General features: G+C 39.9%; 1 protein-coding gene across 2 annotated transcripts in view; it reads right to left on the bottom strand.

Moving 5' to 3' along the window:
* LOC140487985 (sarcoplasmic/endoplasmic reticulum calcium ATPase 2) overlaps positions 1-22,284 on the bottom strand; it is a 92,312-nt gene that overhangs the window by 64,517 nt on the left and 5,511 nt on the right. For both annotated transcript variants that reach the window (XR_011962980.1, XM_072587492.1), the window contains exons 4-5: positions 13,806-13,910; positions 3,082-3,220 (exon numbers count right to left, since the gene is read on the bottom strand). Coding sequence is in view for 1 of the 2 variants with exons in the window: in XM_072587492.1 (XP_072443593.1) it covers positions 3,082-3,220; positions 13,806-13,910 (244 nt within the window). In the remaining variant the exon portion in view is untranslated. The remainder of the gene's footprint in view (positions 1-3,081; positions 3,221-13,805; positions 13,911-22,284) is intronic.

The raw sequence follows: 22,284 nt of genomic DNA, 5'->3' as shown, positions 1-22,284 counted from the left end.
TCCGGCACCTCACCTATGGCTATCAATGATACAAATATCTCAGCAAGGGGCCCAACAATCATTTCCCAGAGTTCAGGAACACCTGATCAGGTCCAGCACCACCACCTCTGTGATATGGATATTTTTCCAAGATGTCACCATCTATTTCCCCATGTCCTTCTCCACAGTACCACTGATGCTAAATACTTCATTAGGATCTCCATCTCCTGCAGTTCCACACATAGGCTGCCTTACTGATCTTTGAGGGGTCCTATTCTCTCTCCCTAGTTACCCTTTTGTCCTTAAAATGTATTGATAGAATCTCTTTGGATTTTCCTTAACCCTATTTGCAAAGCGCTCTCATATCCTTTTCTGCCCGCCTGATTTTCCTCTTAAATATACTCTAAGGATTCACTCAATCTTTCCTGTATGTCTACACCTGACATTTGGTTCCTTCCTTTTCTTGACAAAAACTTCAATTTCTCTACTCATTGAACATTCCTTATACCTACTGGCCTTGCCTTTCATCCTGAAAGGGACATACTGTCTCTGGACTCTATCTTGCTTTTGAAGGCCACCCATTTTCCAGCCATCCCTTTACCTGCATACATCTGCACTTAATCGGCTTTTGAAAGTTCTTGCCTAATATCATTAAAATGATCCTGCTCTCCAATTTTGAACTTCAAACTTTAGATCCTGTCTTTCCTTTACAATCACTATTTTAAAACTAGTAGAATTATGGTCATTGGCCTCAAAGTGCTCCCCCAGTGACACCTCAGTCATACCCACATACTGAATCAGAAAATTTTCTTGCACACTTAAATGCCTCTCCATCTAAATCCTTAACACTAGAAACAGTCCAGTCTATGTTTGGATAGTTAAAATCCCCTACCATTACCACCCCATTATTCTTACAGATAACAGATAACCTTGCAAATTTGTTTTTCTAAGGTGATCATCCCTTATTTATTTCAGTTTCACCCAAATAACTTCCCTGGACATGTCCAAGTACAGCTATAATGTTACCCCTTATCAAAAATGCCACTGCCCCTCCTCTTTCCCCCTCTCCTTCCCATAGGATTTGTATCCTAGAACATCCTGCTGCCAGTCCAGTCCATCCCTGAGCCACATGTTTCTGTAATTGCTATGACATCCCAGTCCCATGCTCCTAACCATGCCCAGAATTCATCTACCTTCCCTGTGCGGCCTTTTGCATCGAAATGCAGTTTAATTTACCTTGTTCTCAGCTTTGTTCCTGCCTGTATGACTGTACCAGTCTCACTATCTCTGCGCACCCCATCCCCTAATACCTTACTAGTTTAAAATCCTCCCACGCAAATCTCCCTGCCAGCACATTAGTCCCCTTCCAACTTAAGTGCAATCCATTCTTCTTATACAGGTCACTGCTACCCCAGAAGAGATTCCAATGATCCAAAAAATGTGAATCCTTTGCCCTGCAAAAGCTCCTCAGCCATGCATTCATCGGCTCCATCCTCACTAGTTCGTGATACTAGGAGTAATCCAAAAATTACTAACCTGGAGGACTTCCTTTTTAAATTCCTGCCTAACTTGCTCACGTTACATTTTGGAAGAGAAAGTGTAATAAAGGAGTGGAAGAGGGAAAAATACAATAACAACAGATTCAAATAGTCAAATTTCATCCTTCAAATGCCAAGCTTGCTTTCTCATTTTCCCCTTTCCTGCCCTCCATTCACATCAATTACTAACTGCACATTATTTTCATCACATACACAGTAAAAGGATTCAATGAATACCAATAACCTTAATGTCCTCTAACCAAGAAAAGTACATGCAGAGTTCTATCACAGCAAAGGATAGATAAAGAAGGACAAATGAAAATTGAATCCCAGTGGGAAAAACATCCATTAAGTGCAAGTATGCATTTGCAAAACAATCTGACCAGCTTCTCTTTGGGAACTCCCCTCCCTCCATCTCCCCAGTTATCTAAATAAAAGGCTACACACAAATGGTTAGTTCCATCTTTAAGTAGCTAGATAAAATCCAAAACTATAGTTCCAAGTTTTAAGCTTGCAAGCAGGCATGTTCATTCCTGGAATAAACTAGCATCGATCATTAACAAAGAGAAACTGCTGCAAATACTCCAGCAACAACTGTGGAAAGATATCAGAGTTAATGCTTCAGGTCCAGTGACCCTTCTTCAGAAGGGTCGCCTTCAGTTCTGAAGGGTCACTGGACCAAAAACATTAACGGATTTCTTTCCACAGATGCTGCCAGACCTGCTGAATGTTTCCAGCATTCAATTTTCTTTTCCAGTATTTTGCTTAGCGTTGATTATTCTTTCTTAATTCTCAATTTTCAGAAATCATTTATCCTAGAAAGCAACTGCGATTTTTAAAAAAAGAACAGTTTCACCTATCAGTCACACTTCATATTCACTATAGAAAAAAACACAGCAATAGCATCAACTGTAACGTAATTACTAAAAACTGCTTTACAGCCTAAAATACAATGTTTGGGTATTCAACTTGTGATTATTTAGCATTGTTAACCTACAGCCTATGCTGAGGCTTTCCAAATGTTTTCCAATTGAGACCCCAATTTAGATTCTTGAAATTGTCACCACCCCTTGTTGAGAACTGAGGAAGCAGGTGATTACATACTAAAAACCCTAGTCAAGCTCCAGTTTCAAGCACATATATCTTTTGTTGGGTTTCAGAAACAAGCACCTACCTACCTTATCATAACATTCTCTTTAATATTCTAAAAGGTCTCTACTAAATCAGCATTCAAACTCTAACTGTCCATGATCATTTAGCAGGAAATGTGCGTAAATAGCTATGTCCACTACAAGTTACATAAAAACCATCCTGGCACAAACAAAAGCAAGATACAATATTAGAGACTTACAATAACTTGTGTACAGGCATAGACACAAATTAAGACCTGCTGGATATCGGACTACAGCAGGACTGATATTGATCTCTCTTTGTAAACACATGTCAATATATCATGCATGTGGCTCAGGGCACGTGAATGGTCTAACCTGTTGAATATGTTTTATATAAAAGTTTTAACTAATCAAAAGATCAGATTTGTAGCGATAGACTCAATTTCACTTACCTGCCACTTCTACGATATCTCCAGGGACAATCTCTCTGGCCTTGATCCGCTGTACACTTTTCCTGTCTTGTCGATAAACTTTCCCCATTTCAGGTTCATATTCTTTAAGGGCTTCAATGGCATTTTCTGCATTCTTTTCCTGAAATGGCAGGTAGGGGGCAGAAAGTACATTTGTGGTTTAGAACGTTTATCAGTGACATGTTTTCAGCACATGCTGTACCAATACTTTTAACAGTTTTTTTTTGCAGAGGCAGCTGGTGAGATTTGGGACCAATGTTTGGAGCTCTACATAGTGGACCAATGCCAGCAAAAACAAACAGAAGCCCATTTCTCAAAACATACCATTGGCAGTGTCCATCAGCATTGCAAAAAGACGACAAAAATTTGAGTGTATGGGAATAACCACCAAGTATAAATGACATCTGTTGAATCTAAAAATAACAGATTCAGCAAAAGAAAAGTCAACTTTCAATCAAAGCAAGGTTCAAGTTATATGGTATTTTTCAGTACTACTCAAACATTGATACTTGTAGGAATAGACAACAAAACTCCTTATTTGTACAATCAGAATTAACTTTCATGACTTTGTGCTTTGTACAACATTCACCTTCTGAGCATGTTTAATTTCATTCTCACTGCACTGAAGTCCAATAACTTTTTGTTATTTGTAAAATCTGTCTTCTGGACCAGATGGTGAAACAGCTGATTTTTCTGCTTCTCTGATAGGTATAAATACTCTGTCCTGCTATTTCAAAAGAACACTAGTTATGTCTGATGCACTATTTATCCTGCAAAAAGATCACCAATATTTATCCCTGAATTAAGACTCCTTAAAAAAATTCTTATCACTGTGACATTGCTGTAGATACAATGGCTCTCACATCTGCAACTATTATCATTAGTTGTTTAAAAAGTGTCTTTGGGATATTCGATAGGCTGTACATAAATGTAATTTTTAGTTTAACAAAATGTAAATCTCAGTTATACTATACTTTCAAAAATTGTTTGGATTGCAGTGATATTTCCAACAGCCAAACCCTTGCTCCATGCATCATACCATGAAATTGCTGGTGTCATCAACTAATAAGCAAAAGCGACGTGGTTACTTCATTGAGTAATCGTCCCATTGATGCAGTACTGACTCATCCACACCAGGAAGGACTTTTTTCTTTGTTTAAGCTCATTTTAACATCTGCCACACCTTTCATTCCGGTTGAAAGAAGAGAATGACAGTAGCCAAAAACACTGAAGGAAGCAGCAGAGAAAGGATAAAAAGTCAATAATTCACCTTCCGCTGAAAGTGCCTGGTCATAAATGAGCAAAGACCTTTAAAGAACTAAAGCAAGCAAGGGAGTTTACAGTCACCAAGCTTTTGCTGCCAGCTAACTGTGCTCAAGGGAAAGCTTCCAAAAGGCCTTTTATCTCTTGCAAACAAGCAGGTACTTGAAAAGGTTTTCTGTACGCAAACTTTTTGAAAGTTACATGACACTTCACACTTCTGTCTCATCAACAACTCATGTTAAGAGGCATCTGCTATGCCAAGCTACAGCACAGCCAGTGTGGGGTGGGGGCAGGGGGAGATAAAGAGAGGGGGACAAAAGGGCTGCACAAAGATGACTTGGACAAAAGACAGGGCACACAAGAAGTTTCTAGTAGTTAACATAGCAGTGCCACTAAATAGTTACACTGTGCAAGGCTTGCCAATGGGACACACTGTTTTTGGCACTGTCTAGCTAATCTTCCACAACAGATAGGAATTAACAGTGAAACTGGGTCAGTGCCAGTCTAGTGAACCAGTTCTGTTTTTATATAATATCCAAAAAACTTTTCTTTAAACATAAAAAGTACCTTTAGACTGCCATAAATTTAAGTTTACTAGTTGAACACAATCAAACCTTTTCCCTAGTCAACCATACTAATAAAACAATAAGGTTATTGAAAAGGACATCAAAACTGCCTTACAATGAATACAAATGAGTCTCCTCAAGCACGCACAATAAGGTGATGTGAACTGAATTGAGAGGCAGTTGTTTAAACTGAAAGCAGTGGGTGCCATTCTCTGGCTTTCTATCTCAAAGCAGAGATGCAACTGACGACAGTATTAATTGTTATTTGGTAGAACAGGACTGCACTAAACGTATTCATGAGCATTCATAAGACAGAGCTGGTCTTGTTGAAACGTACGTCCCTGGAGGGAATTGACAGAATGGATGCTGAAAGGATATTACCCCTTACATTTGGGACCAGAACTGACGACAGTTTAATAATAAGGGGGTCTTCACTTCAAGATGGAGCAGAGGAGAATTATTTTCTTTTAACAGGCCACTGGCCTGTAGAATTCTCTTCTCCAGAAGAGTGAAAGACAGATACTGGATTATTTTGTTTAGGCCAAGGAGCAAGAGCACATAAGCAAGTCAAAGGGACTCTCGCTATCCTGACTTGGAATTATACTGCCATTTCTTCAGTCAAAACCATGGGACTCCCCTACCTACATAGTGAGTGCCTCTTCACCCCAAGGACTGCGGCAGTTCAAGACAACAGCTCATTACCAACTTCAAGGAATGATTAATCAATGTTGGCCCAACAAACAATACCCACACCCCACAGTTAAAAAAAAATTGTCAAATGGACAATGCCTTTTGGTCTACTTCTGGGGTCTCCTGCATTACAAATTCCAGCTTTCAGCCAATCCAATTCACTCCACAAGATAAAGAAATGGCTGAAGGCAGTGGTTACTGCAAAGGCAATGGGCATTGACAACATTCTGTCAACAGTATTGAAAAAATGTTGCAAGATTATCCATTTCATTACCCATTTGTCCCAGTCTGTATAGCTGCAATGCTAGCATCTACCCATTAATGCAGAAAACTACCTAGGCAGGTGCTGTTGACAAGCAAAAGAAGAAACCATTTGACCCAGACAATTAGCTCTCCATCAGCAGCCAAGTGAGGAGAAAATAATCAACAGTGCTATATCAAGAGGCACTTGCTCAGAAATCACCATGGTCTTGGAGCTCCTGACCTAAATACAGCCTTCATCCAAGAATAGACAAGAGAGAGCTGAATTAGAGTGGAAGTGAGAGTGAATGCTCTTGACATCAAGGCAGTACTTAATTCAATAAGGAGCTGGAACTAAACTGGAGTCAATGGGAATCAGCTGGGAGGGTTAACTGCACTGGTTTTGTCATCACAAAAGTCCCTCAGAGTAGCAGACTAGGCCCAATGATCATAAGGAGTATTTCACTGATGATTTCACAATGATTGGCACCTTTTATGACTCCTCAGATACTGAAACAGTTCATGTCCATATGCAGCTAGATTTGAATATCCAGGGTTGAGATGTGGCAAGTAACATTCGTAGCTCAAATGTCAGGCAACGACTGCCTCTAACAAGTGAAAACCTAACCATCTCTATTTTCAATTGCATTAATATCACTGGATCCCCCACTAACACCCCAAAAGTTACTATTGATCAGAAACTAAACTTGATCAAATAAATACTGTAGCTACAAAAGCAGGTCAGATTCTAGGACTTCCATGGCAAGCAGTTCACCTCTCGAGTTCCCCATCATTTGCAAGGCACAAGATCAGAGCACATTTTGGTGTAACTGCTCCATCCCACTACCTCATCAACTCCACTTGTTGAAGGCAGCAGCTCAAGCACCCACCACCTTAAAAGGCAATTAATGCTGGCCTATTTAGCAATAGCCACAGCCTGTGACTAAATTTTTTTTTAAAAAACATAGGCAGCATACAAATTCAAAAAGGGACAAGAGACAATATGACCTGCTCCTGTGTCTTTGAATTTAGTAATTGTGTTAGAAGTGCAACAATTAAACACTTCAATTTATTTTTATGCTCGATTTTCACATTTCATAATTAAGTAGTTACTCTTAATGCAACAGCAAACCAAAGCAACTGACTGAAAGCCTCTTAATGCAAAACTCCAGTGAATTTACATGTTTTCTATTCAAAATCATCTACTTAAATCTGAGTCAGAAACCTGATTTAGGATAATTAGATCTATTCTCTGAGCTGATGGGGTCACATGGCAAATCCTGTGAAAGAACAGCCTAATATAGCGCAAAGGCAAGTAGCAGGGGTAATGGCAGTGCCAATCAAACTAAATTTAACAGAGCATTGCTAGCAGTAAGCTAAGCCTTTTGGCAATAATCTTTTTAGGAAAAATAAACTACTTCAAATATAAATTACTACCATTTCTCAAGGATAAGCCAGTGTTCCCTATTGGATGATGCATTAAGGCTCAAATATAGTCTTCAAACAAACATTAATTCTAGATTGTTAATATTCGGAAGATTGAACTGAACCTTCCAGATCTCACTAAAGATGTCATTTATTTGTTGTCCATATTGGCATCCCTCAATTTGTTTTAGGACTGTCTCTTGATCAATTAGGACCATATAATAGTCAGGTGATCAACCTCTTCTCGCTCATTCTCCGATGAGAGTGATCACCTTTACATCGGAGTACTTGGTATGGTACTATTGGGTAAATAAGTGACTATTGAGGCGAAGGGCAATCTGTGTGCATCAAATTCTGCAGGTTCAAATCTGGAAGATAGCCAAATAAAGCACTGCAAGGACACAGAAGGCTTCACTGAGGAGCTTGTGATATTGACTTTAAATCCTAGGGAAAGTTCACCTATGATGTTTCTCACACAAAAAAAAAGGAATGACCTCCTTCAAAAGCCAGCACAGAGGTAGAAGAGAGAAGATGCAAGGAGAGGAAATCCCAAACCAGCAACCCATCCAAAACAGTTTTCTGCAGTATCCTGTCCTATTTGCAGCAGATTCAATTTACACCATGACAGATACCTTCTCATTCCTATTTAACCTTCAGAAGCAAGTTTTTTTGTAAATTTTTTGCAAAAATAGATAGGGTTGCAAATGAGTTTGGAGAACCAGCAAGGTAATATATACTACAAGATCTCAGCTGTTTGCTGTAGAGCCATTTTTCCGCGAATAAATAGAAGTTACAACTACCACTCTGCTCATGCTTTCATTTCTCTGAAATAATCCTAATTTACTTTTCTCAAACACCTTTACTATCTTTTCCATCCATTTCCCTAGGTTTATGTCCCAATGTGCATTTAGAATAAAAGCCTATGTTTCCAATAACCCATTTACAAAAGGAAAAAACTTGCTATTGGATATTTTCCTGAGGCATATCAGTACAGAGATCCCACAATCCTAAAAAAAAAAGTGTCCATCCACTATTACGATTTATGAGCTTCCTACATCCAGTCACAACATGCTTCACTTATTTTTCAGATGACCCATCATGTTTTCCAAAACTGCAAAATACAGCTGCCACTATTCAACTACACAGTTCAGTCAAGCATAAAACAAAGTCTAACCTTTACAAATTCAAGTCCGTCTTCATTATAATTCAACAATGTGAAGCCATGACAGACATTAAATGGTTTATTAGCAAGTGAAGAAAACAAATCGATCTATAACTTCTAATGCAGATGGATTATGTTAGCAAAGAACTCGGCTAACTGCGAGAATTTGCATTTCAGAAGTTTGCTGGCCTTTTCAAATAAATTTTCAGGAATGATTCATGTCGAGGTAAATGGGATGTTGGGTAACTTCCATAAAAGGAACCTATTTTTGTTTACCATTGGGTGATTTGAACTGACATTTTCTAATGTCTTTCTTTGCTGATCACCTTCAAATATTCATTCACCCACCCTCCCTAGGAAATTAGTTATCTTCCTGGGGAGATGGGAGAGCTGTGCCACCAATCTGAAACAGAATTATGGAAAATGGTCAATGGAGTAACAATTTAGTATTCTTCAGCTTATATTTCCCCATTATGTAATCAGCCCTTGTTCTGACGCACACACTTTTTACTCAAAATAAATTTGAAGCTATTATGGTTAGGTTTCCCTGTAATATTGGGGAAATAGTTACAGAGATCTACATTAGCCAAAGCAAGTTGCAATCCACATTTTCCACTTGTGAGCTTCTCTTCTCAGAGGAAGAACTTGGGAAAGATAACCCAGGCTCTGGCCATTTTTGGTGGGTGAGTGATTGGTAGGATCCACAGTACACTAACTTCAGACAAAACTTCCAACAGTAGTGAAGTTCAATAGGCCCGGGATGTTTCTAACCTGACCTGATGCAGGAAAAATCCAGAATAACGAGGTTACCATGCACAAGGTAAAATAAGTAAAAGATCCACCAGGCAAGTGAGCAAATGAGGAGAAAAGTGATAAGGGAGCTTCACCAAGGAGATCTTGATGGCAGCATGCATGAGTTTGCAAAATGATAATGTTTACACAGTACTTCGTAAAAAAATTTTTCATATGTGGTGCATTATTTATTAAATATTGATCCTTAACACTGACTTTAGTTAGAAGCTGAATGTTACTATGCTGCTTCAATGCTATTTTGCTGGTGTTCGCGGTCAAGTTTTGTTCCGGTTCTAAAAATTAGAAGATAATTTAGAAAGCACTGATCTAAAGAGTATAGCTTCACAAATTTAGAACTTAAAATGTTTAAAACACTCATTAACTTCCATTTATTTTCAAAATATCCTGCACCAAGCCAAAAGAAAAACAAAAGGTTTTCAGAAACCTGAACTGGATGAAGCAGAATCGTTTCTTACATGCCTCATATTGCCATGCAATGCCCAGCCCTCTTCAAAAATTTGGATAAGTTTGAAATGGAGAACAGAAATAATAAAAAAAACTATTTAAAGAGGATAAAAAAGTGAATTTAAAATAAATCTTTTGTCAACTCAAATACATAGCACTGAAATCCAACTGGAGGAAGAATACTGCTTTATAAACTAATTTCCTTCTGGAAAATAAGTAGCACATTACGAACCTAAAAACGAGCTGCCTGCTGTGCTTAAGTCATGAACTTGTTGAATGTAGATGCAGCTCAACTGTTCACTGTGCCTCACTGCTGAATAAATTTTGAAGTTAAAAATCACAACACCAGGTTATAGTCCATCAGGTTTATTTGGAAGTACTAGCTTTCAGAGCACTACTCCATCAGGTAACTAGTGGGGCAGGATCATAAGACAGAATTTATAACATCTGAAAACTAGAACTTCCAAATAAACCTGTTGGACTATAACCTGGTGTTATGATTTTTAAACTTTGTCCACTCCAGTCCAACACCAGCACCGCCACATAATATCTTGATGACAGAGCATCCACTTTCTCAGCATAACAGGGACATGGGAACAGAAGCTAGTCATTCCACCCTTTCAGCTAGAAGAATTATTTATTATTATTATTATTAATAATAATTTGTAGCTCAACTCTATTTACTTGCCTTTTCTCCATGTCCATTGGTACCCATACAAACAAAAATCTATTCAATTTCAGTCTTCAAAATTCCAAATGACACACCATCCACAAATCATTTTGTAAGAGATGGATTGCTGGCACTGTGGAAAGAGTCCCTCCCAACTTACCCAACTCTATTTATGTCCTATTCCCTAACCTTTGAAGGTAGAAATATTGCAAGCAAATAAATAAATGTGCACAATTCTGGAACAATTTATAAGCAGGCAAAATAATCATGAAAATATTTGAAAAATGGAGAGAAAAGAAAGTAGTTTTGTGCACAACAGTTCTTTGACCTCAAAAGGGCTAGGCCAGTAGTCACAATTTTTCTGCTCCCATGTTGACCCTCCAGTTGATGTTGTACATGGACATAAAATTTTAACAGGAGTAGGAATGGAGAAGGAAAGTGGGCCTACTCTGATTTATATCATGTCATTTATGCAAGGTAATACTTCACATGTTGAATTAATCTTCCTCAATGGCTTTACTGCATGAAGTAAATTTAGAATGAAAGGATATTTTTGAAACATACACAAGACCTGATGGGACTTGAGAAGGTGGATGCTGAAAGGACGTTGCCCTGATGGGAGAAACTCGAATTAGCAGAACAATGTAAAAATAAGTCGATTTAAGATGGAAATATGGAAACTTGTTTTATCATGAAGAAGTGTTAGAAGTTGTTATTTATAAAGAAGCTCTACTCATAGCAGGAGGATTGGAGTATAGGACTAGGAATGTCTTGCTACAGTTGTACAGGGACTTGGTGAGCACCTTTAGTACTGCACATAATTTTGGTCTCCCAGTGTGAGGAAGGACATGCTTGCTATTGAAGGAGCCTAGCGAAACTTCACCAGACTGACTCTTATGGTGTCCGGACGTACGCAAGACAGACTAGACTGACTGGGGCAGGGTTTTGTGTCTGTCTTTATTTGTGGTCCAGAACTAGATGTAACAGTCTAAGAATAAGGGGCAAGACATTCAGGACTGTGACAAAGAAGATTTTCTTCACTCAAGAGTTGTGAATCTGTGGAATTCTCGACCACAGAAACTCTCAGTGCCAGTTTGTTTAATTATATTCAAGAAGCAGCTGAACCTGGCCCCTGTGGCTAAAGGGATCAAAAGGTATGAAGGGAAAACACGAGTGAGGATATTGAAATTGCATGATCAGCCATGATCATATTGGATGGTGGTGCAGGCTTGAAGGGTCAAATGGCACACCCTTGTACCCATTTTTCTAGGTTTCGAAGTTTAAATTAGATTCCTAAAATGTGGAAACAGGCCCTTTGGCCCATCAAGTCCACACCGACCCTCCGAAGAGTAACCCACCCACTCCCATTTCCCTCTGACTAATGCACCTAACACAATGGCCATGCTAAATTGCCCAATTCACCTAACTACACATCTTCAGTCTGGAAACCAGAGCACCTGGAGGAAACCCATGCAGACATGGGGAGAATGTGCAAACTCCACACAGACAGTCACCCAAGGCTGGAATCTAATCTGGGACTATGGTGCTATGAGACAGCAGTGCTAACCACTGAGCCACCATGCTGCCCAAATTGTTCTTTTGTTACTTTAAGGCCCTCTTATAATGGTGCCCAATTGTTATTTTACTAGGTATTAATGAACTTCCTACAGTTTTCAAATTAATATGAAAAGCCATTACGTTTAAATTATTATTTATTTGAATGTAACGGATGTCAGTCTAATGAAATGACTCTCAGCCAATCTGACTACAAATTAAAATATCCGACAGATGTGGCAGCATAGTATTTGGTAATGAAAGTAAACGGTTAAAAAAAAAGTTTTATTTCTCAAATGGGGAGGATTATAAAACGTCTCAACCGTTTAGCTCAAATACCACAAGAATTTCAATGTTCTCTTATAGCTCAAAACAATAAGCCTGATTAAGTGTCTATCCAGCGGACTCAGGAATCTTCAATGGGGACGTGTGAGCCAGGAGGAATGCAGCTTTGAAGATTTGAATCAGACTGACTAGTCGAACCGCTGAAGACTTTTTTTACACTAAAGACGGCGACAGGACAACGGAGGTCGCTGCTCGTGGCCAGCGATAACGTTGAAGAATCCCGAATTAGCTGCAAGCTTAAGGCCTCCACTAATGGAGGTGAACCTAACTTTATACATAAACGGCACCATCCCTAAAGAAAGAGCCGCTAGTAAATTAATTAGAAAGACGAAAACAAGTCTTTGGAACACACTGCCCCAGAATACAGTTCAGGTGGGGTGATTAGATTCTTAACCAACAAGGGAATCAAAGATTGGTGGTGGTAATTTGGAATGCAGAGCTAAAGCCATAGATCATTTTTGGGCTCACATCAAACAGTCCCTACACAGGCACTGTATTCCAACTCTTCCATTGTTACATTGATAACTGCATCAGCGCAGATTCCTGACACATCCCCATCCCCATCCCTTGACCTCTCCATTTCTATATCCTGCAACAGTCTCCAGACAGATGTTTACTACAAACAGGCTCCCATAAACTACCTGGTATCCTGCAAGAACTACATCCCATTCTCCCGATTCCTCCACCTCCACCGCATCTGCTCTGACAAGGAGACATTCCATTTCCAAGCATCCCAAATAGCTACCTATTTTGAACGTGATTTGCCTCACTCTGTCATGCAGACAGCCCTCCATTGCACCACCTCCATTCCCCATTCCACTGCACTAAACCCCACACCCCCGAAACGCAATAAAGACAGGGTCCCCCTCGGCCTCACCTATCACCCCACCAAAATCCACATCCAATGCAACATCCTTAAACACTTCCAACTCCAACTAGATGCCACCTAGAACATCTTTCCCTTCCCATCCTTCACTGCCTTCTGCAAGGACCGTTCCCTTCATCAGTCCTTGGTTTGCACTACTCTCCCCTCCAACACACCACGCCAACCCCACCCCCCCCACCCCATCTTCCGCCCGGCAGTCTACAAGCCCAGAGGACTCAACATTGAGTTCTCCAAATTTCAAATATTCTCCCTTCCCATCTCCTGAGCCCCTTCCACTCCTCCTGGCGACCTACTGGACTCATTCCTCCCATGGACCAACCAGTCATACACTCTACCTGCCTTCACTTATCTCCACTTCACCACCCTCTCCTATTACCCCCTTTATCTGCAGCTCACCTTATACCCAGCCCCAGTCCTGAAGAAGGTTACACCCGAATGTCGACTTTTCCACTTCCTGCCTTGCTTGCTGTGTATTCCCTGGCTGCCTACCTTGGATTCTAGCATCTGCAGTTTTTCTTGTCTTCAATGACAGAGCAGGGTAGAGGTTAGAAATGACCTACTCCTGCTCCCAATTCCTCTGCTCATGAATGCAATTCCAAATATTCTTTTGTCGACTAAAATTTTAGTTTACATAAAATGACAGCTTACCTGCCAAACTCCCACAATAGCATTTGCTATTAGAATCAATAGTATTACGAAAGGCTCCACAAATGCAGTTACAGTTTCTTCACCTTCTTCAAACCAGGCCAGAACCTAAAAAATAATCAAATAAGGTTTTGTGAAGTGCACAGCTCACTCAATGCAGTGATCTGCTTGTAAACATTTGGTTGCATTTAAAAATTGCCTTGGCGCACTTCTTACAATTTGTCCATTGAGTATTTTCAGGCTCTGTATACCCTAGAGTCAGATTTACAGCATAGAAACAGACCCTTTGGTGCATCCATGTGGACCAGCAATCATAACTTAATCTAGTCTCATTTGCCAGCATTTGGCCCATATCTCCCTCAATAAAATCCTTCCATTCATACATCCATCCAGAAGCCAGTTATAAAAGTGTTGTAATTGGACCAGTCTCCATCACTCATTCCATGCACGCAGTACCCTCTGAATGAAAAAATTGCTCCTTTCTAAATCTGGTACCTCTCACCTTCAACCTAAGTCCTCTGGTTTTGGACTCCCCTCACCCCAGAGAGAATACCTTGGCTATTCACCTTATCCATGCCCCTCATGATTTTTATAAACCTCTATAAAAAAGGTCACCCCCCTCAGCTTTTGATGCTACGGGGAAAATAGCTTCAGCGTATTCAGTCTCTCCTTGTAGCTCAAGCCTTCCAACCCTGGCAACATCAGTTTAAATCCTTTCTGAAAAGATTACTGCACCAAAAAAAAGGCTAAATCTGCCCATCATGCCGGAATCATTTGAATACAGTAGCTGCCATTCTAACCTCATTTTACAGCACCTGGTCTGTAACACTGCAGTTTACAGTTCTTCCTTTAAATAAAAGAGTGGAGAGTTTCTATTTCAAGCATCAAAGTGCGTATATTGATTAAAAAAAGTCTCATCTTCACTCACTTTCTGCACATAAATACATTCAATGAATATCAACTACAGCGCCACAAGCTCAAGGACTTGTAAATGAATCCTCTGAACTTTTGTAGCTCTATGTATTTTTAGGATGCATTTTCATTTATACAGACCACCTAATTAAAATAATTGAATTTAAGAAAGGAGTATGGTGAATACATTAAATTTATAAAATCAGGTTCATTTGCAGATTCATTTACAAAAGGCCACCTTCATTTTGCTTCAGGCAATTACAAAACACAAGGTATAAACAAACATTCATGCTCAATTTATAAATTCTATTAAAAGTGTGGAAATTAAGTTAAAAGCATAAAAAAAAATCACAAAGCTTAGCAACATCTTGTGATGCATCAATCAACTCACTATTGACATTTTAAAATTGGATGCCCTCTCAACTTGAGACCAAGATACAACAGATCAGTATAAAACTCAATATTCTATACTAGTTTGTAAGTCATAAAAAGCAACTACATATTGATTTCAGCTCTAAAATTCTTCAAACATTTTTACAAAACCACATGGACCTGGGCGAAACATGTATCAAATCTTAAATGAGAAAATGTCTTGGGGTAAAAACAGACACTGCAATAGTCATTAAATACCAAACCAAAAGAAACACCACCAGAGCTTATTTTATATTTTAAACTGCTTTGGTGATCTTTTGCACTGAAGGGTAAAGAATTTAATGCTGGGGCATGAAACACTCCTTCAGTTATCACTTCACATAGCTTTAAAAAAAAACCTGACTGTATTCTCAAAGATGACACCTGTAATGCTTTTATATAATAGCGTTAAGTCATACTGGGACTTATAATCTCAACAAAATTTCTAACTTAGCTCCTGATAATCTTTGTCTAATGAGCCACAGTTCGATTTGACTTTGACACAGGATCGTGACTGACATACGGAATTCAATCCCAGAAGAATGGAAAGCCAGCTTGCTAATTACCTGCATCACCTGTTCCTCTTGAAAAGAGACACTTCCAAAGCAAAAAAAAAGTAAACTAAATAAGAAGCTCGAAAGAGAGGATTCCTGAAGATCAAGCTACATAACAGCAAGTGTCGCAAAAAATGTATTAGAAGTTCAATTTAGAATACTTTTGTTAAGTTTCTCTCATCCAAACATTCAAAAATGCCAAACATGAACCAGACCTTCCCAGCAAGAGGAAGCAAACAGGCAAAGTTACAAAGTCCCAACAACTTTGCCAAGCTTGTGAGAGGTTGCCAACAACTTTTCTGGTCAAGGGTGATGTCATTCATGTACATAATGGGGAACACAAACATTAAATGCCAATGTTACAAGACTGAGGAACAACCACTCAAATACAGTGTGGTGAGGCACAGTTAAATGTGTAATTTTATTGTGTTAAGCACAAATCTCTGTAGAAGGAAAAATTGATGAATCATACCAGGAGTAGGTCATGCATCAAAAGTAGGTCATAGCAAATGAGATCAAAGAAAAAAAAGAAAGAGATACATACAGCCAGATCCTACATAAAATACATGTTGAGGTGTTACTGTAGCTTTGAGAACATTAAAATTACACTATGAAACCTTTAAAAGTACAACTTCCAATATACTATTCACACAAAAAAAAATTCATTATATACTGACATGCAAAAGTCAAGTTTCAAAGACCAAATTTTTATCCAGGGTAGAGGCTCAGGGCTCAATTATTGCACATGGAATAACTTCAAGCAGTTGCAATCCACTATTTCACTGCCAGGGTTGTCAGTTAGGAGGCTGTTCCCACAAACCCTCTCCCTGAAAGTAGTGATAAGGGAGCCAGAAATATTCTCAAGTTTGAACTGAGGTTTTGTACCTACCATACCTCCTTCACACTACTAAGCATGAGAACTGGAGAGAAGTGTACATACCAGAAAGATTCCCGTCCCCACTCACTCCACCTTAATAATCCTGCTCAGGAGATGTTATTACATATCAGTGGAGCAGGTGGAACTTGAAACAGACTTGCTGCGAGGAGGCAAATACAAAGTTAGATTTTGGCCAAGTCAGGAGTTGACTTCTGCATGAGAATGTATTGTGACTAAGTGAAAACAAAGACTGTTAAATTTATGCTCATACCCTCATGCTGCAAAGCCTATTTAGAGACTTTTACCCCTTCTACATGTGCAATCAGGATTCAATCACATAGTAACATCCCATATCGCAGATCAAAGACCAATTTAAAACAATAACCAGAACTAATCCTATCCCCTAGATCACAATTTCACTTAAACAACAATTTACTTTATGTGCACTACAGAAACAGATAGACTATTTGTGATTTTGAGCAAATACACAGACAAATTTGCATACTATTTGTATTGAAATCGCAAGCACAAACTTTGTTTCATAGACATCCCACCAACTATACATCCACACCACCCTCCCAGACAAAATTTTAAAAATGCTTTCTGGATCCATTTACTAACCCAACTTCAGCATTTTTCCTTTTGCTTTGACTGCTAATCTTAACTCCCATCTCAGCTGGTGCAGCCGTTGACAGAAATGTGCACTTGCGATTTAATTGTTACCGGTGTTGAATCTGAAGTGTATTATATGAAAGAGTTCCTTTCATAATCTGATTTAGAGGCTGAAGAGGAACATTCAATATACGTTTTATTTAATTCCAGGTCGATTGTTGATTCAACATTGCAAATAAAGCAACGTCATTTATGACTAACAGCTGTACCAAACCATTCGTTTTTCTTTAATTTTTTTGGATACTTAAGTAGATATAGTCAGAGTCAGATATGTACAGCATGGAAACAGACCCTTCGGTCAAACCCATGCATGCCGACCAGATAACCCAACCCAATCTAGTCCCATCTGCCGGCACCCAGCCCATATCCCTCCAAACCCTCCTATTCATTGTTGTGGTTCTGTTCGCCGAGCTGGGAATTTGTGTTGCAGACGTTTCGTCCCCTGTCTAGGTGACATCCTCAGTGCTTGGGAGCCTCCTATGAAGCGCTTCTGTGATCTTTCCTCCGGCATTTATAGTGGCTTGAATCTGCCACTTCCGGTTGCCAGTTCCAGCTGTCCGTTGGAGTGGTCGGTATATTGGGTCCAGGTCGATGTGCTTATTGATTGAATCTGTGGATGAGTGCCATGCCTCTCGGAATTCCCTGGCTGTTCTGTTTGGCTTGTCCTATAATAGTAGTGTTGTCTCAGTCGAATTCACGTTGCTTGTCATCTGCGTGTGTGGCTACTAAGGATAGCTGGCCGTGTCGTTTCGTGGCTAGTTGGTGTTCATGGATGCGGATAGTTAGCTGTCTTCCTGTTTGTCCTATGTAGTGTTTTGTGCAGTCCTTGCATGGGATTTTGTACACTATATTGGTTTTGCTCATGCTGGGTATCGGGTCCTTCATTCTGGTGAGTTGTTGTCTGAGAGTGGCTGTTTGTTTGTGTGCTGTTATGAGTCCTAGTGGTCGCAGTAGTCTGGCTGTCAGTTCAGAAATGCTCCTGATGTATGGTAGTGTGGCTAGTCCTTTGGGTTGCGGCATGTCCTCGTTCTGTTGTCTTTCCCTTAGGCATCTGTTGGTGAAATTGCGCAGGTATCAGGTTTTGGCAAATACATTGTAGAGGTGTTCTTCTTCCTCTTTTTGCAGTTCTGGTGTACTGCAGTGTGTTGTGGCCCTTTTGAACAGTGTCTTGATGCAACTTCTTGTGTGTGTGTTGGGGTGGTTGCTTTCGTAGTTCAGGACTTAGTCTGTGTGTGTGGCTTTCCTGTAAACCTTTGTGGTGAATTCTCCGTTCGGTGTTCTCTATACCATCACGTCTAGGAATGGGAGTTGGTTGTCCTTTTCTTCCTCTCCAGTGAATCAGATTCCTGTGAGTGTGGCGTTGATGATCTGGTGTGTTCTCTATTTCTGTGTTTTTAACGATTAACAGGGTGTCATCCACATACCTGACCCAGAGTTTGGGTTGAATTTGCGGCAAGACTGTTCTAATCTTTGCATTACCGCTTCTGTTATGAGTCCAGAGATGGGCGAGCCTATGGGTGTGCCATTCTACAGGAAGACAGCTAACGATCCGCATCCACAAACACCAACTAGCCACGAAACGACACAACCAGCTATCCTTAGTAGCCACACATGCAGATGACAAGCAACATGAGTTTGACTGGGACAACATTACTATTATAGGTCAAGCCAAACAGAACAGCCAGGGAATTCCTAGAGGCATGGCACTCATCCACAGATTCAAATCAATAAGCACATCGACCTGGACCCAATATACCGACCACTCCAACGGACAACTGGAACTGACAACCGGAAGCAGCAGAGACAAACCACTATAAATGCCGGAGGAAAGATCACAGAAGCGCTTCACAGGAGTCTCCCAAGCACTGAGGATGTCACCGAGACAGGGGACAAAACGTCTGCAACACAAATTCCCAGCTCAGTGAATAGAACCACGACAACGAGCACCCGAGCTACAAATCTTCTCACAAAGCCTTCCTATTCATATACCCATCCAAATGCCTTTTAAATGATGCAATTGTACCAGCCTCCACCACTTCCTCTGGCAGCTCATTTCATACATATACCACCCTCTGTGCGAAAAAGTTGCCCCTTAGGTCTCTTTTATATCTTTCCCCCTCACTCTAAACCTATGCCCTCTAGTTCTGGACTCCCCGACCCCAGGGAAAAGACTTAGTCTATTTATCCTATCCACACCCCTCATGAATTTGTAAACCTCTATAAAGGTCACCCCTCAGCCTCCGACGCCCCAGGGAAAACAGCCCCAGCCTGTTCAGCCTTTCCCTGTAGCTCAAGTCCTCCAACCCTGGCAACATCCTTGAAAGGGTTCAGAGGAGATTTACAAGTTTCGCATTTGATGTTCAAACAAAATCAATGCATTTATTCTCTTGAAGTACACATCTTATCCAAAAATATGTAAGATTTGATTCGAAGGCAGTTTTTCCAGTGTAGAGACCACTCAAAACAATTCCATGAAGGTTTCAGTGCTTAAATTATTGATATATTCCAGTTTAAATACATGATTAATCAAAGCAACAATAACAGTTGCACACAGAGCATATATGCCTTCTCCACTAGGTTTAAAAAGAGGCAAGTAAATCAGTGATTGCTCACACTGAAAAGAGCACAATCTACCAAACATTTGATATTTAAGTAGTTCAAAACTATCAAATGGATCCCTGAACACAATCATTTGGCAAACGTGTCATCACCAGGGCTTTAAAGATTCAGCTTGGCATGTGCAGAGAAATGCACGCCACATTAGATCTTTCTTGCATACCTGGAGTCTCCCAGTCCCCAGCACACACTGCCCTCAAATAATAATTATGGTTGGAAAACACTTGCAATGTTCTTAAATAAGGTTTATTCCCATCAGCTCCACGACGTAGGAGTCAGTGCTCTATGGGCTATTCAGAGGAGCACGCACACTGAAACATCAACTACCGCCAGGGGATCATTATCTCTATGAAGGTTTTTTTGTTGTTTACTTGAAACTTGTAGATTTTCCAGTTGTTATTGCTGTTTCAGAAAGTTGTGAACCAGTGTGTAGGCTAGGGTATTCTACGGTCCAGAATTATGTGTAGATGGGTGGACTAAAGCAGCCACAAAAGAGTCATTAGGAAAAGGACATTGGTACATTGTATCAGGTCGACCTGATACAAAAGAGTCCCAACGGTGTAAAATCATTAGCTTTACCAGGGAATGTAGATTATAAATATTATGCAGAACGACAGTTGTATTGAAAACATCTCAAGAGTACCACATGCCATGCAGAAATAATGCAAAGTGCAATGCACTTTTGGTTTTGAGCATTATAGAATTTATTTTCATACACAGTAATTGGGGGTGGGGAGTTAATGTTCTGTTATATTGCACATTTAGACTACAAGTTATTAGATTTTTAAAAAAATATATAGAATTAGGGTTTGTCCTGAAGTCGTAAAAAACTCAGGAAGATTTACTTCCTAAAAAGGGAACATAACAAAAAGCAAAAAAAACTTGTATAAATAATGGAACAGACCAACTGCAGTCTATTTAAATCCCTTTAACTATACAAGCACAATTCAACTGTGCTATCAAATCAGGTTATTGGAAGGTCTCAGCCATTCCAAGCACTATTTAAATCTGTAGTTAATTTAAAATGTTGCAGTATGACCCTAACATTTACTTCAAGAACAAACTAAAAAACGGTTGACAGAAAACGTACTTAACCAGCTGTGTACAAAACTGTCTCCTGTAAAGGAGAATTAACAATTATAGTCAGATAGCACTAACTGGGTAGCACCATAATCCAGGCCTGAAATTAAAAGTTAGAACAAAGTGTGAAAAGTTATTATTCTAGTTTATCTGTTAAACATTTTTACTACATTGTACCAAATTACATCTGAAGTAAATGGATCACCTAAAAAAAAAGTACAATATATGTACACACTGCCAAAAAGAGAAAGATGAAAATTTAAAATGTAACAAAAAATTAATATGTTTAGATGCTTCAAAAACATTAAGATAGCAGTTCCAAGTTACCTGTCCCTGGGATGTGACAAAAATAGGATTTTGCTACAATTATACAAGTGTATTCAACCACGAATCTCAGAGTCAGATGCACAGCATGGAAACAGACCCTTCGGTCAAACCCGTCCATGGCGACCAGATAACCCAACCCAATCTAGTCCCACCTGCCAGCACCCGACCCACATCCCTCCAAACCCTTCCTACTCATATACCCATCTAAATGCCTTTTAAATGATGCAATTGTACCAGCCTCCACCACATCCTCTAGCAGCTCATTCCATACCCATACCACCCTCTGCGTGAAAAGGTTGCCCCTTAGGTCTCTCTTATACCTTCCCCCTCCCACCCTAAACCTATGTCCTCTAGTTCTGGACTCCCCGACCCCAGGGAAAAGACTTTGCCTATTTACCCTATCCATGTCCCTCAATTTTGTAAACCTTTAAAGGTCACCCCTCAGCCTTCGACACTCCAGGGAAAACAGACCCAGCCTGTTTAGCCTCTCCCCATAGCTCAATCCTCCAACCCGGACAACATCCTTGTAAATCTTTTCTGAACCCTTTCAAGTTTCACTACATCTTTCCGATAGGAAGCACAGAATTGCACACAATATTCCAACAGTGGCCTAACCAATGTCCTGTACAGCCGCAACATGACCTCCCAACTCCTGTACTCAATATTCTGACCAATAAAGGAAAGCATACCAAATGCCTTCTTCACTATCCTATCTACCTGCAACTCTACTTTCAAGGAACTATGAACCTGCACTCCAAGGTCTCTTTGTTCAGCAACACTCCTAGGACCTTACCATTAAGTCCTGCTAAGATTTGCTTTCCCAAAATGCAGCGCCTCCCATTTATCTGAATTAAACTCCATCTCCAATTTCTCAGCCCATTGGCCCATCTGGTCAAGACTCTGTTGTAATCTGAGGTAACCCTCTTCGCTGTCCACTACACCGCCAATTTTGGTGTCATCTGCAAACTTACTAACTGTATCTCTTATGCTCACAACCAAATCATTTATGTAAATGACAAAAAGTAGAGGACCC

The sequence above is a fragment of the Chiloscyllium punctatum genome, chromosome 17 (genome assembly GCF_047496795.1).
Source record: "Chiloscyllium punctatum isolate Juve2018m chromosome 17, sChiPun1.3, whole genome shotgun sequence".
NCBI classification, from domain to species: domain Eukaryota; kingdom Metazoa; phylum Chordata; class Chondrichthyes; order Orectolobiformes; family Hemiscylliidae; genus Chiloscyllium; species Chiloscyllium punctatum.
This window is presented reverse-complemented; position numbering and strand designations above follow the sequence as displayed.